At 35.1% G+C, this 14,371-nt stretch overlaps 1 protein-coding gene across 2 annotated transcripts in view; it reads right to left on the bottom strand.

The window, feature by feature from the left end:
• Positions 1-377: 377 nt before the first annotated feature.
• LOC145276998 (threonine--tRNA ligase 1, cytoplasmic-like) overlaps positions 378-14,371 on the bottom strand; it is a 78,204-nt gene continuing 64,210 nt past the window's right edge. For both annotated transcript variants that reach the window (XM_080128579.1, XM_080128578.1), the window contains exons 18-20: positions 12,225-12,297; positions 7,090-7,204; positions 378-1,578 (exon numbers count right to left, since the gene is read on the bottom strand). In XM_080128579.1, the coding sequence (XP_079984705.1) occupies positions 1,430-1,578; positions 7,090-7,204; positions 12,225-12,297 (337 nt within the window). In that variant the 3' untranslated portion in view covers positions 378-1,429. The remainder of the gene's footprint in view (positions 1,579-7,089; positions 7,205-12,224; positions 12,298-14,371) is intronic.

Genomic DNA, 14,371 nt, shown 5'->3' with positions numbered 1-14,371 from the left:
GTTGGACTTGAAGACATCCAGGTTGTAGTCAGGAGGAAAACAGGCAGATGGAACAGAGTTCCACAGGCGTGCAGTTCTAAGAAAGAAGCTTTGTTCAGAGAATCTATGTTTCGGTTTTGGCACAGATAAAGAGTGGGGAAAATTTGATACACCTCTCCTTATTCCACCATATGGCCACCCTATACATTGGGTGAGAGACTATTGTCTACCCACAAGTCTGGTCAGTGTATTCTTCCATACTTCTGCAGTGAATGTCACAGCCGATCGCTCAATCATTTGGTGTCTAAACTTGCATTTCACATATTCTTTATATTTTTCTAAGGATAAACATGGTGTTATTTGAAAAGCAAAAATGATTAATAACATAATAACTGATATAAGCAGCTGAAGCTTTTATTGTTAGAAGAAACATGTTAGAATAGGCAAACGACTGTTTCTGCTAGTCAAACGAAAATCAATTGATTAAAAACAAAGACAACAAGTTACAATTTTCAGGTGATAAAAACAAAATGTTCTATTGTAAAAGTTGTTGAGAAAACAACAGAAGGAAATAGTTTCTGACATCATTTTTACTTGGTCCAACAAATCAATTGATCACAAAGAAAATATCAGAAGTCTTTTTGGTTCTTACCCAGAATTCAACCAGATTAAAAAAAAAATGTCCAGAAGAATCTTTATGATGTACATACCCGTCACAGAATGAAAATGTCATATTCAAAAAAAATCACGTCATTTGATCAAGTAATTTTTTATATACAGAAAATTTCTTTTTCATGATTTTTAGTGATTTTAATAGGAAATTGTAGGCATTACAAGGCTAATTTTTATCTCAATAGTTTGAATTAAGTTGTGTCCACCATACTTATTAAACATTAATCAAAATGTCTTCCTTTGTCAAAAAAATTGATTTTCTTAGTTAAAAAATAAAACAAAATAACTACTTGGTTAATTAACGTGATTTTTGGAATTTGACATTTTCGTTCCGTGGTGGGTATGGACATCATAACATTTTTCTGTATTTTCATTTTTTACGTTGAAATCTGAACTTGTACCATCTATTTTGCCTCCCAAGTGTGTAAGTCCTATTTAAAAATCAGAAGAAAATTATTCAAAACTTACAATAAAATCCATTTTTTTCAATAAGTAAAACAGTTAAAATATCACTTTTTTTTGTTGATTTGATTCAATAATTCATCAAGTTATTTGAGAATAAAGTTTCAAGCATTACACTTAATCATTTATTTAAAAAGATAAAGGACTCCCGAGATCAGCTTCATTTAATGTTGCAATCAGAAATGCTGTAAGCTGACGCAACATATAAAAGGAAGGTTCTAGATAATATTGAAGAAAGTTTGCAAATGAATGCAGTAAACTCCACAAAGTTGTTGAGAAGGTATTGAATTCCGTTTGTATCTTGAAATGGAAAATCTTAAAATTTCTCTTCTGCGTCTGGAACTTTATTTTTGTCCAATTCTTTGAAGCGTTCGATGATGTGAACAATGCTGTGCTCACCGTGCACCTTGTTGTCTCGAGTACGCACATTTGCCGTACTGTTTAGGACTTCTTTTTCACCAACAACTAAAAGTAAAAGATAAAAAAAAAAAGAAATTAAGCAGGAGGCAACAACAACAAAAAAATTGTCAATGATAAAAACTGCGTTCAAAGTGGATGCTGCATTTGCTGACAGCCAATCAGAAACATTGCATTAATGATTCAGAGTGTTGATTTGCAAATGTTTCAACAGGAAGGAATTTTTGTATCAGTATGTGACAATGGATGAAACATTGATTCACAATTTCATTCCAGAGTCAGCTGAGTGGACAGCAGCAAGCGAAAGCTGTCTAAAGATGCAAACATCAGCAAACAAAATTTCAAACTTCATATTGTAGTATATGCAAACAATTTTGTTCATAAAATAACCACCTTGGGTGACGATGGCTAAGTGCTTAATATGGACTGAAATTCTGGTGTGCCAAGTTTGAATCCAGTGCATTTCACAGGAAGACATTCAATCAAACCTAGACTTGACCTTGTGTCTAACCTCCCGGAAAGAAGGTAAATAAAATTAAGATTAGTGTTTAAAAGGAATAAATCACTAAAGGCCACAAATGAAGTAAAAAGTGCTCTTTCATCAAGACAATGTACTGTCACAAGTTGATTGCAACAATGACATGAATTGCACGCTGAATTGCTTCTACACTCCTATTCTCCAGATTTGGCCCCTTGCAACTACTGGTTGCTTGCAAACCTTCAAAAATGCTCTAAAGAAAGAGATTTACTCTTTAGTTTCACACATTTAAAAACCTTTGGCCCATATTTCATTTTCTTCATAACGAAAACTGATAGAGAGGACAAAAATATTCAGTTAAAGCCTGGGCGCTGTACAAGGTGGATCAATAAAAGTTGGGATGTTGCAGCAGGTTGGTCCCCAACTCAGCTAAACTTTAGAGTTCGAAGAGAAGGCTCCTTTTTAAATATTTAAATAAATTTCTATTTTCATAAGAAAATATGTCGCATATTTTATACAAGCGTGTTGGAGATCGTGATGACTGTAGGGACCCGCGGTTTTATTCCGGTTATAGGTTAGGGTCCCACTTGTAGGCTGTGTTGTGGAACTGATTATAGGGAAGGTTACGTGTTTGATTACTAGAAGGGTCGAAGGTCGTCATTTGTAGATCATACAGCATTAATAAAACAATGAAGCATGTGTTACGAGTACATTTAAGACATTAAAATGAAGGATGCTAAAGCAGAGTTACATATATACATATAAGATATTTAATATAGAAGATGAGAATATTAAGAGAGCGTTTTGTGTGTATGTGAGTAGAAAGCGTTCGTTACGCATATATATATATATATATTTTTTTTACATGGTAGTCATCACTTATCAAGGCCCGGAAGCCACTCGGGTATAAGGGTTATTGCATGTACAGTAATCAATGGGATAATATCGTAGTAATTGTTAGTAATAGATTTGATAAAGTGTCTTACTTAAGGGGGTGCTTTATCAGGAATTTGTTTATGTTGGACTTGAAGACATCCAAGTTGTAGTCAGGTGGGAATCAGGCAAACAGAAGAGTTCCACAGGCGTGCAGTTCTAAGAAAGAAGCTTTGGTCATGAAATCTATGTTTGGATTTAGGTACAGATAAAGAGTGGGGAAAATTATTGACAGTTGTTTCGGCTAGACGGGTGTTTATCGTGGAGTATTGGCGAGGCGGGACCAGAGATTGGAGCTCAGATGAGCACTTGCCATGGAAGTAACGATAAAACAAAGACAGGCTCGAAACGTCTCTTCTGTGGGAGAGAGGTTGCAGGGAAGAGAAAAGGGCACCCCCCACTAAGGCACGAAGTCTATTTTGTATTCTGTCAAAGCAGGATAGGCTGTTTTTAGCAGCTCCTGCCCAGATGTGACAGCAGTACTCCATCCTTGGACGTACTTGGCTTTTATACAGATAGAGAATTGCATCAGTAGTGAGATATCTTCTGGAGTGGTAGAAGGATCCTCAATTTTTCCAGCGACCTTGGCAACAAACTTGATGTACATGTTCCATTTCAGATCAGGAGTAAAGGTCAATCCCAGAAGCTTGTCAAAACATGGAGCCTCACCAAGACGAGAGCCATACATGCCAATTGATGCCAGATGGGGATCAGAGCATTGATGATGTAAAGATAGGAGCTTGGTTTTAGATACATTAAAAGTAACCAGACACCTCGTCCCTCACTGTACCACGCACTCAAGATCAGAGGAGAGAGAATCAGAGAGAACTTTGTCATTTACAGCCTTTGATGTGTTGCTATAGATGGTCGTGTCATCAGCATAGATGGCAACGAATGATTTAAGTATGTGTTTTGGGAGATCATTGATGTAGATCAAGAAGAGAGTTGGGCCCAGGATGGACCCCTGAGGGACTCCAGCATTAATACTGTGGCCTCTGATTTCTACCCATCAACCACTACTCTTATGAGCCTATCAGAGAGAAATGATTTAATAATTGAGAAAACATTTCCAATTATACCGTAGGTAGAAATCTTGTGAAGTAGGTCTTTATGCCATACCTTATCGAAGGCCTTTGATATGTCAAGAGCAATTGACCTAGAAAGGAAGCCTTTGTCGAGAGAGTCACTAATCCTAGGAGATATAACGATTAGCACATCTGCTGTAGATCTGTCAGAATGGAAACCATATTGCATATCACTAAGAAGGTTATTTCTGCTGAGGTGGTTGACTACTTCTTTATTTAATATGGATTCCAACAACTTACGCATAACACACAGGAGACTTATTGGTCTGTACTGAGAGGGAGATGACTTTTCACCTGAATTCTTAAATACAGGGCATACTGATGAGGTTTTCCAAGATGTTGGGAAGCACTTCTCCTTAAGGCAACGTTTAAATAGTTTTGTAAGTATGGAAGCAAGTTCTGGTTGAAGCTTTTTCAACACTATAATTGGAATGCCGTCAGGGCCAGTCCCTTTACTGGAATCAAGGTTATTTATTAGCTTGGTGACCTCACTCACAGACATTTTTATGTTGCATAGTGTGTTGTCTTTTATAGGAGGAAAAACAGGGAGTTAATGGCCTTCGTCGCATAGGGTAGAGTTAGCTGCAAAGTTTTTGGCAAATAGTTTGGCCTTGTCTGATGCTGATGAGATGACCTCAGGTTGATTGATGATGGTTGGGATAGAACGCACGCTTCTGTTCAGGATCCTGTTTGCTATTTGCCAAAACTGGTGGGAACCAAGCTGCTGCTCAACCACTTTAGATTTAACGGACTGAGCACATAGCTCTCTTGCATGTTTTATTACTCTTTTACAGTGGTTGCTGGCAGTCCTGAAAGCAGCTTTAGTCTCAGTACATCTATTACATTGGTAGCTATGGAAAAAGTGATTTCTGTGCGTGATGGTAGCAGCACATTCTGGGGAGAACTATGGCTGGCTGTCAGGTTTTTGTTGGAATTTTTTGGATGGCATGAATCGGTCTATGCCTACAATTAACCATTCGGTCAGGTCTGATACTATAGAGGACACATCCATTTTAAACATGGAATGCAGAGGTAGACCAGATAGAAATGTACGGAAGCTATCCCAGTCAGTCATAGAGTATTGATATACAGTACGGTGGAAAGGTACGTCTGAAGACTTGTTATATTTCATTTTTATCTTAACTGATACAACGGGGTGGTCAAGATCCCAGAGGAGATAGAACAGAACATGAACATAGCTCAGAGGAAGTTGTGAGAAAAAGGTCTAGAAGGCTTTCATACTGACCGGTAGTATTGGGCACATGGGTGGGTTCATGAACAATCTGAGTGAGGTCATAGGCAATGGCGAAATCATGACAGAACCTCTCCTCATCATGTCTTATTTGAGTAGGACAGCCATTCAACATTGTGGACATTGAAGTCACCACAAATGTGAATGTTAGCCGAAGGATGAGCAGACAGGATGTGGTCTATTTTCTTAGATATACTCAAAGATAGTAACTCCGCTGTTGTGGGGGCGATAGAAGGCAAATAAATGTGGTGTAAGCAAGTGCAACCTGGAAGCACATAAAAGGTAAATTGGGGTCTTCTCTGGAGATATCCCTACCACACGGGAAGCCATCTTTAATGTAGGCACATATTCCATACCCATGGCGATCTTGGGGGTCAGATTAAGATGTTAAGTTAGAGTATCCTTTAATTATGAACTCATCTAGGGAAGTGGTCGACCCTATGCCAGTTTCGCTTCGGAAGAATATGTCCGGTTTTGTCTGATTTCAACCTCTGGAAAGTTGGAACATAGACCCCTGATGTTGGAGAAGGAGACATGGTAGTAGGGGTCTATATTGGAAGATGGGGGTCTAGGTTTATTTGTGGGTTTTTTTCTGGAGATATTTCATGTTGAGGTTTTGGGATTTGTGGAACAGGTCGACAGACTTGGTTAGAGCAAGACAGAGAGGGAAAGTAAAAGAGAAAAAGACAGGAAGTTTTTTTTTTTTTGTAGCACATAAGGTAAGCCGTAACAATTACCCACTAGTATGGCATCAAGAGGCCCCCACCAGAAACTACTGCATGGTCCAGAATCCATTCACCAAATGGCAATAAAACAGCCCCAGTACTTTGCACCTGCTGATAGGACAGCCTCTTTAGTGGTTAATCCAAGGTTCGGGTCCCTGATTATCAGGTGGATAACATATATTCTTGTGCATATGTGATCACCAGAGTTCATTAAGGATATACGTTAAAAGTTGATTGTGTATGCAAGAGTTAAGGGAAACATGTGTATCCATTCTTACCTTGAGTAAGGTAAACGCCCTGCCAAGGCGTGTGCATAATTTTTGCGTCCACTCACATGGACTATTTGAATCGAAAGAGAAAGATCGAGGGAAAGAGAAAAACAGAAGTAGAGAACGCCACCTGTTGGGCAAACGAGAAATTACAACAAGGGCAGGTAACCGATACGTACTGAAGGTGTGTGTGTGTGTGTGTGGGCATTATTTGAGTAAATGCATGTTAGATTTTAAAGGTATGTGCCCATAAGCATTTGATTCCAACAGAACAGTCCCTGCCATTAAGGACAACGAAAATCCTGCCATTAACGATGCCTAGAGAATGCAAAGAAAAAACCCATGAATAGATCTATCTGATGACATATAAACCTCTTGATGTAAAGGAGATCAGCTATCATTTATTCCCCCGGGGAAGCTGGTTGCTATTTTCAGGACATAACTGTTCTAGGCACATCCCCCTGATCATGGATATACTAAATTACTTTCTCCGGCAAATGATCATATATTATGGGGAACAAAAAGTGATAAAAAAAAAAAAAGAAAAAAAAAGAGGGGGCCTGTCTGGCAAATAAACAACTATAAAACATCGCTGACAAATGGCATCTTTCCCAAAGAGGCAATCAGACCATTCACACAGTCTAATAACCAGCCAAGTAACATGAAAACATGGCATGTAAATTAAAACCATGTCTACAATGAATCATTTAAACATACTCTGGCTTTATGAACAAGTGTTCATTTCATATACACTTATAACTTATATCACCAAAAATGGGAACAGATAGGGAAGTTGGAAGTGAAAATAAATACAAACCGAAGATGAAATTATACTGATCCAGTTGAGCATTTCGGATCTTCTTGTTCATTGTTGTGCCAGGATCCAAATCCAGATCACAAATGAATCCAGCATCATGAATTTCTTGAGAAACCTGCAACAGAAATAATTTTATTATGAAAACTAAGAAAAAAAAATGATATTCTATTATAAACTATATTAATAGATCAATTTACGTGATTTTTGGAATATGATATTCTTGTTTTGTCATGACTATGTAAATCATACAGATTTTTATTAGTTTTGTTTTTTAATATGGAGAGAATTTGGGACAAGAATGAAAAATTCAATAGCATAAATTGAAAATGGCATTAACTGGCTTCCTCCATGACAACCTGGGTGCACCAAGTTCAAATTCATTTTTTTCCACAAAAAACACTTTCATTTAGGGATATCGCCAACCTTTATATGGTCTCTCTTGACTGCACCATCCTGTTTACTTGGTACTTAATTTCATTTTTAAAATGAAAACGCATATAAAAATAAACTTTAAGAATTCCAATGTACATTTCTGAAACTTTAAATTAAAATTAAAATATGTAATACTAAATACATATTTATATAATCATAAAACTCTGGAATGTCTGCCTTTACTTGAATCTTGTCTTTGAAAATTCCATCTTTTAAAAAAGGGATGACAAGTAAATTATATATATATATATATATATATATATATATATATATATATATATATATATATATATATATATCTCCATTCATGTGAAATCTTTTTATCATTTTTCTTTTGCCTCCTGTTCCCCTTACCTCACCCTTTTTTTTAACCAAGTAAGATCTGTGACTTACTTGTAGTTTCATTAAATACTTTTATATGCAAAATCCGATCCTGCATTTTGCTAATTCCTGCCCTCTGATGAGAAGGAGAGTATTTCTTCGAAACTCTGCGGATTAAGGACTATCCACTTATCTTGTGCTTCCTTTTTTAAAATTAAATATGTTTTTAACTCTTTTTCAAGATGTCTTTTAACATGTTTTATTAATCATATGTTCATATATATATATATATATATATATATATATATATATATATATATATGCATATAGGCATGGCTCAGAGGCTCAGGAATGAGGGTGGAAAGTTGTAAATTAGGGTTTTGATTCTAGCTGATGACATCAAAGTCACAATTTTTTAGTCTTTATTTTACTACTATATAATAGGTTCAATATAATAATCGATAGAGAATCGTCTCTATAATATAATAATAAACACATAATTTGCATGAATTCAAATATATTTAAGTGTATCTTATGACCAGGCAATGCCGGGCAGCCTGCTAGGATACTTATAAAGTTGAAACGTTGTTCGCATTACAGATGTACAGATTACGATGTACAGAAATCTAAGACAATGCTTAGAAAATGACCTAGACTTCTAGACTAGTGGAATGAGCTGTAAATGGATGGTGACATTTAATGCTAGTAAGACTAAGCTGCTCTCCTTTAACAATAAAAGATGCCTCTTCAACCATCGATATCCATGACAAATAACATCTTACCTGAGAATTCTTCCTTTAAACTCCTCACCTAACATTGCGGGCAATATGAACTGGAACCAAATACATTGAGGACATTGTGAAGGCTGCTGCAAGGAGGGTGGGTTCCCTCTATCGTGCCAGAAGACTACTAAGACCCGAGAGTATCCTGTACCTCTACAAGACCACTATTCGCCCATGTATGGAGTATTATTGTCACATCTGGGCTGGTGCATCTAACATTAGTCTCTCCCTCTTGAATAAAGTCCAAAATGAGTTTTCAATCTAATACATCCCATTTTGTTAACTAAGCTCCAAACCCTGTCCCATCGCCGTAATGTTGCATCTCTGTGCCTGGTTACAAGTATTTTAATAGAATGTGGTCTGATGAACTCGTTGGACTTGTGCCCTCTCGATACACATATCCCCGAAAAACCCGCTTAGCAGCAAAATCACCCCTTAACTGTTGAGGTCTACAAATGTCAGAAGGCTTTCTACTCTAATCGCTTCTTCTCTCAAACAGTTAAACTTTGGAATTCACTTTCTGCTACCTACTTAACTGACTGTACTGATATACAGAAGTTTAAATGTAACATAAACCAACATCTTGTTAATCTTTCCTAGGCACGGTCCCAAATAGCAGCCACTTATTTCCACGTGGCAATGTACCATGTTGGGGGTGAACAAGAATAAAAAAGAAAACTGCAAGTGATATTGAAATGCTATTTTTTGGATATGCTGCTTACATAAATGTAATCTACAGTTTACACTTTATTTGCATATTTATTTTCAGAAGAACATTTTATTAATTAACCATTTTTACATAGTTTTTAAGTTCAATTACTACCATTCTTCTTTCAGAATAGGGCTTCATTTTATAGTGAGTGTTTAGAATTTGTGCTCAGGTTATTTTCAGTCACTTTGCTTTATCTATTGGGATCAACTAAGCCTTTGTAAATTATAAACAAAGAAATAAAAAAACAGAATTAAAAATCTACATGTTTTTTTTTTTATTATCTTGACAAGTTAAAAAACATTGTAGACTTATACAGTCACACACACTCGCGCGCAAATAACGAACCATTATTCATTGCAATTTTCCCCACGCATTTTGAGAAAAAAAAAAAAATCTTTCAGTAACGGTACAAATTCAAATATGCCCACACACTTTGCTCAAAATAACAAAAGTAAAAATAACATTTTTGGCAGACGTAGTTGAAAGCAGGTCACGTGAAACAACCAGCCAATGAAAAATTTATATAATCTTTTTAACGAATTTCCAAAACACCAAAATATCAACAGAATCTAATGCTCTCTGGAGCTGGTCTGGATCTATAAAAAGAGCATTTTTGCGCCCATATGAGTCAGTCGATCTTTTGAGCATGGCGTAAACATCAAGGTCGACCCGTCCGCGTTTGGACGTTAAACACGCGTACGGCCAACAATTAATTCCTCCATGTGGAGATGGACTTGTTACCCTGATGGACTCTTTTTACCCTTGTATATCTCTCCGCTAAGTAAACCAGAAAAGAACAGTTTTCTTCTTTACATAAAAAGCATTTAATTACCTCAGTCACCATTCACAAAGAAAACAACACTTTCTGTTCATTTATTTACCTTTGTGTAATTACCTTATTGTTGTTGTTTAAAAAATAAATGCGGTTCATTTAAATCAGAAGTAGGTGTCGTTTTGTTTCATTCTCATTCTTTTTTTTAATTATTTGTTTGGGGCGAGGAAATTTAATCTCACTTAAATTTCTGACCCCGACTACAGACTTTTACATGATTTGACAAGAAAGAAAAATAAAAGTATTCATGGACTTTCTATAGCCATTCAATTCTGTTCCTGAACTTTTTGAGATGGAGATTGATAATTTGTATTTTTTTTGAGATGGACATTGATAATTTGTATTTTTTTTGAGATGGAGATTGATAATTTGTATTAATCAAACTACTGTTCTATTTTTAAGTGTCATTCTTGTGTTTCAGATAATGTAACCTCCAACCTTCTTCAGGTATATCTTGTCAAACTCAGGAATCTGCACTGAATTTCGAACAGAACTCTATTTAATGCATGGAGGTAGCATGCTCTTATTCAGTCAACCCTGACTGGATAAAAGTCTTAGATATTCCCACACTTCACCTGCACTGAGGATTGAACCTTCAACCACTAGAAGAGTATCGCTTAGACCTAAATTTTACTTTAAATGTACTTTATCCACAAATCATTGTGAGAATAACAACCAAAATAAGAACAATGGTCCGAATAATCCAACTGCTTTTGTGTTGTGTAAAAAAATATTCCTGTTATCTTGCAGTTTTGCTCGATAGAAAACTGCCTTGATGCCTGCATCTGGTCAGAATAAGACTCATCCACAGAATACAAAATAGTGATAGACATCCAAATTGTGAAGAATAGACATTAAAGAGAACGATGATTTGCAACTTTGATTTAGAATTGAATAAAGTTCAGTTTTTATTAATAAACTTCAGTAAAGAAAGAAAAAAAAATACATAGTAATCATTATTTTAATTTGGACTTTGCTTTTAATCTTTATATATAAAATTAAACGCATATGTTTCCTAAAGAAGGAAAAGTTAGGGAATAAAATGTAGTGTATTCTTATGCAAAATTTACCAGGGAATATAATGGAAATGGTTCCAAATCTCTAATTTTGCCTTTAAGGGAACTATGCAGACTTTTTTTTTTTTTTTTTTTTTACATGGAGGTCACCACTTATCAAGGCCCGGGAGCCACACGAGGATAAGGGTTGTGTGTACAATAATCAATGGGATAGTATCGTAGTAATCATTAGTAATGGAGACTTGATAAAGTGTCTTACTTAAGGCGGCGATTCATCAGGAATTTGTTGGAGGATGGGGTTCTAGGTTTATTTGTGTTTTTTTTTTTTTGTTTTTTTTTTTAGATATTCCCTCCAAATATATCCTATTTTTAGCATATTTCCACCATTTATATAAAATTTTCTGGGGAAGACAATGGAAATGGTTTTGAACATCTAAATGTAAGGGAACTCCAAACCATAATATCCTATTCTGATGAAATTTTCTCTGGGGAAAATGTTACCCTCTAAGTGCCTACTATCTACATACTCCATAAGTGACTGATGCAAACAGAATCCTCTTAAAACTTTAAATACATTTTTCCGATTTTAATAAAATTTTAACTGTGTGTATAAGATTTTAATAAAATTTTAACTGTGTGTATAAGATTTTAATAAAATTTTAACTGTGTGTATAAGATTTTAATAAAATTTTAACTGTGTGTATAAGATTTTAATAAAATTTTAACTGTGTGTATAAGATTTTAATAAAATTTTAACTGTGTGTATAAGATTTTAATAAAATTTTAACTGTGTGTATAAGATTTTAATAAAATTTTAACTGTGTGTATAAGACACTAATTTAAATAGTTTTCTAACATTCCAGCTTCTTCCAACTATATTATGAGACTAGAGATGGAACGGGATGAGGAGGGCAATAAAAAAAAAATGTCTAGTGCTATGAGCATGGTTTAAAAGTGTGCAGTGCTTATCTCATTCAATCCTGAGCAACGTTGGATCTTCCTGCTAGTCTTTTGATAAATTCAATAAATAGCTTGATTACCTTCTGAGCATATTCATCGAATGGTGGTGCAACTGGGATGACAATTGACTGACGTGGTGACAACCAGAAAGGCCTGGAAAAACAAAGAAAAAAATATCAACAACGAATCTAATCAAAGAACAATAAATATTTCTTTTATTCTGTTTTAACATTTCGCTTTCAAAATACTTGCAAAATAAAACTAAATATGTTGTCAATTATAATAGATCTGATACACAAAATGAATTGCCCACTATTTTTGCTGATGATGTCCATTTGTTTCAGGTGAAACGTCAACACCTCAACAACCATCATGGAAGTGAAATGATGACTTTTTAAATATAAGTCAACACAAACCTACAAATACTTTGACGTAAAAAAAATAGTCAGAAGAGTCAAATAATCAGTGTTGCTGGATGGTGGAAGCTTGAATAGTTGATAGGGTAAAAAAAAATAGGAAAAGCAGAGAAAAAAAGCAGAAAAGGCCCCAAAAGATGGACTTCAGGTGCTAGGATTGATACCTTGTGAAAGGGTGTCTTGAATAGTTTAATGTTGCACCTGGGACAAGTTGATAAAATAGAAGTTATTTCACTAAAACATTTGTTTCAGAAGACAAAATAAAAATGATAGTTATTTTATGAATTGTTTCAATTATTCATTCTCTTAAAATTAAGTCTTTTTTTAATTATATACATTCACAAAATTCTGAATATATATTAAAATACAACCAAAGAATTAAAAATTAATAATGATCATAAATTATCTGTTAATAAAAAAAAATGGCTAGCAGGACATCCAATGAAACTTCTTGATACTAGTATACTACGAAAGTTGTTCCAAAAGTAAAGACTCCTATTTTTTTTTACTCAAATTTTCTTGCACACATAAAATCTGAATTGGTTATTAAAAGAAAGATTAGTTAACAGTAAAAATATAAGTATTAATGATTGAGATAAAAATACAGTGGAAGGGCGCACATACTTTAGCTCAATTATATAATAGATAAATGGAAATAATTAAAAGTTTTGTTTTAAATTAAAAACTTGGGAATTTTTTTTTTTACATAAGCATCACCACTTACCAAGGCCAAGCGAGGATAATGGTTAAAGAGTGTACAGTAGAAATTGGACAATATAGTAATCGTTAGTAATAGAAATTCGGTAAATTTGTTAAGTTGAATGGCTCATCAGGAACTTGTTTACGTTACACTTGAAGACAATCAGATTGTAGTCAGCTGGAAAGCAGGAAAACGCAAGACAATTCCACAGGCGTGCAGTTCTAAGAAAGAAGCTTTGTTTATGGAATCTACATTTAGGCTTAGGCACAGATAACGAGTGGGGGGAATTATTGATAGTGTTTTCTGCTAGACGAGTGTTTCTTGTGAAAGTTTGGCGATTACCATGAAAATAACAATACAGTAGAGACAAACTCGCAACATCTCTTTTGTGAGATAGAGGTGCAGGGAAAAGAAAAGGATATCTCCTACGAGGCTACAAAGTCTATTTTGAACTCTATCAAGGCAGGACAAGTCCTTTCTAGCAGCTCCTGCTCAGATGTGGCAACAGTATTCCATCCTTGGACGTACCTGGCTCTTATATAGATAGAGAATTGCATCAGCAGTGAGATATCTATTGGATCGATAGAAAGATCCCACCATTTTTCCAGCGTCTTTGGCAACAGATTTGATGTACCTGTTCCATTTAAGATCAGGAGTAAAGGTTAAGCCCAGAAGCTTGTCAAAACTTGAGGTCTCCTCAAGAGGAGAGCCATTCATTTCAACTGATGCCAGATGTAAATTAAAATGTAACATAAAATTAAGGACAATTTTAAAAAGTTAAAAAAATCAAGTTAATTCTTTTACATTTAAGATTTCCCATGATTTTTAATTCATCTTAAGTTCCAGCCAGTGGGTGATGGAGGTCCTGTTGGGCCTCAAAGTCTATGCCATTGTTTTGATAGTTTTTCTCTGTAGTACTATATTTCTCCCTCCATCACACATTGTCAAAGGTTTGGTTAGGATGAAATCAGTTCTCTTGACATCTTGATGTAGGATATTCAATCACATTCATTTTTCGGCAGTCTTCTTGGCCTTTTTTTTTTTTTTTTTTTTTGCAGAGGTCTCCATTTTGAATCCCCTTTTTACAATGGTGTTGTGGTTTTCATACCGT

Source organism: Euprymna scolopes, chromosome 5 (genome assembly GCF_053919585.1).
Source record: "Euprymna scolopes isolate OS-2025 chromosome 5, ASM5391958v1, whole genome shotgun sequence".
Classification (NCBI taxonomy): domain Eukaryota; kingdom Metazoa; phylum Mollusca; class Cephalopoda; order Sepiida; family Sepiolidae; genus Euprymna; species Euprymna scolopes.
This window is presented reverse-complemented; position numbering and strand designations above follow the sequence as displayed.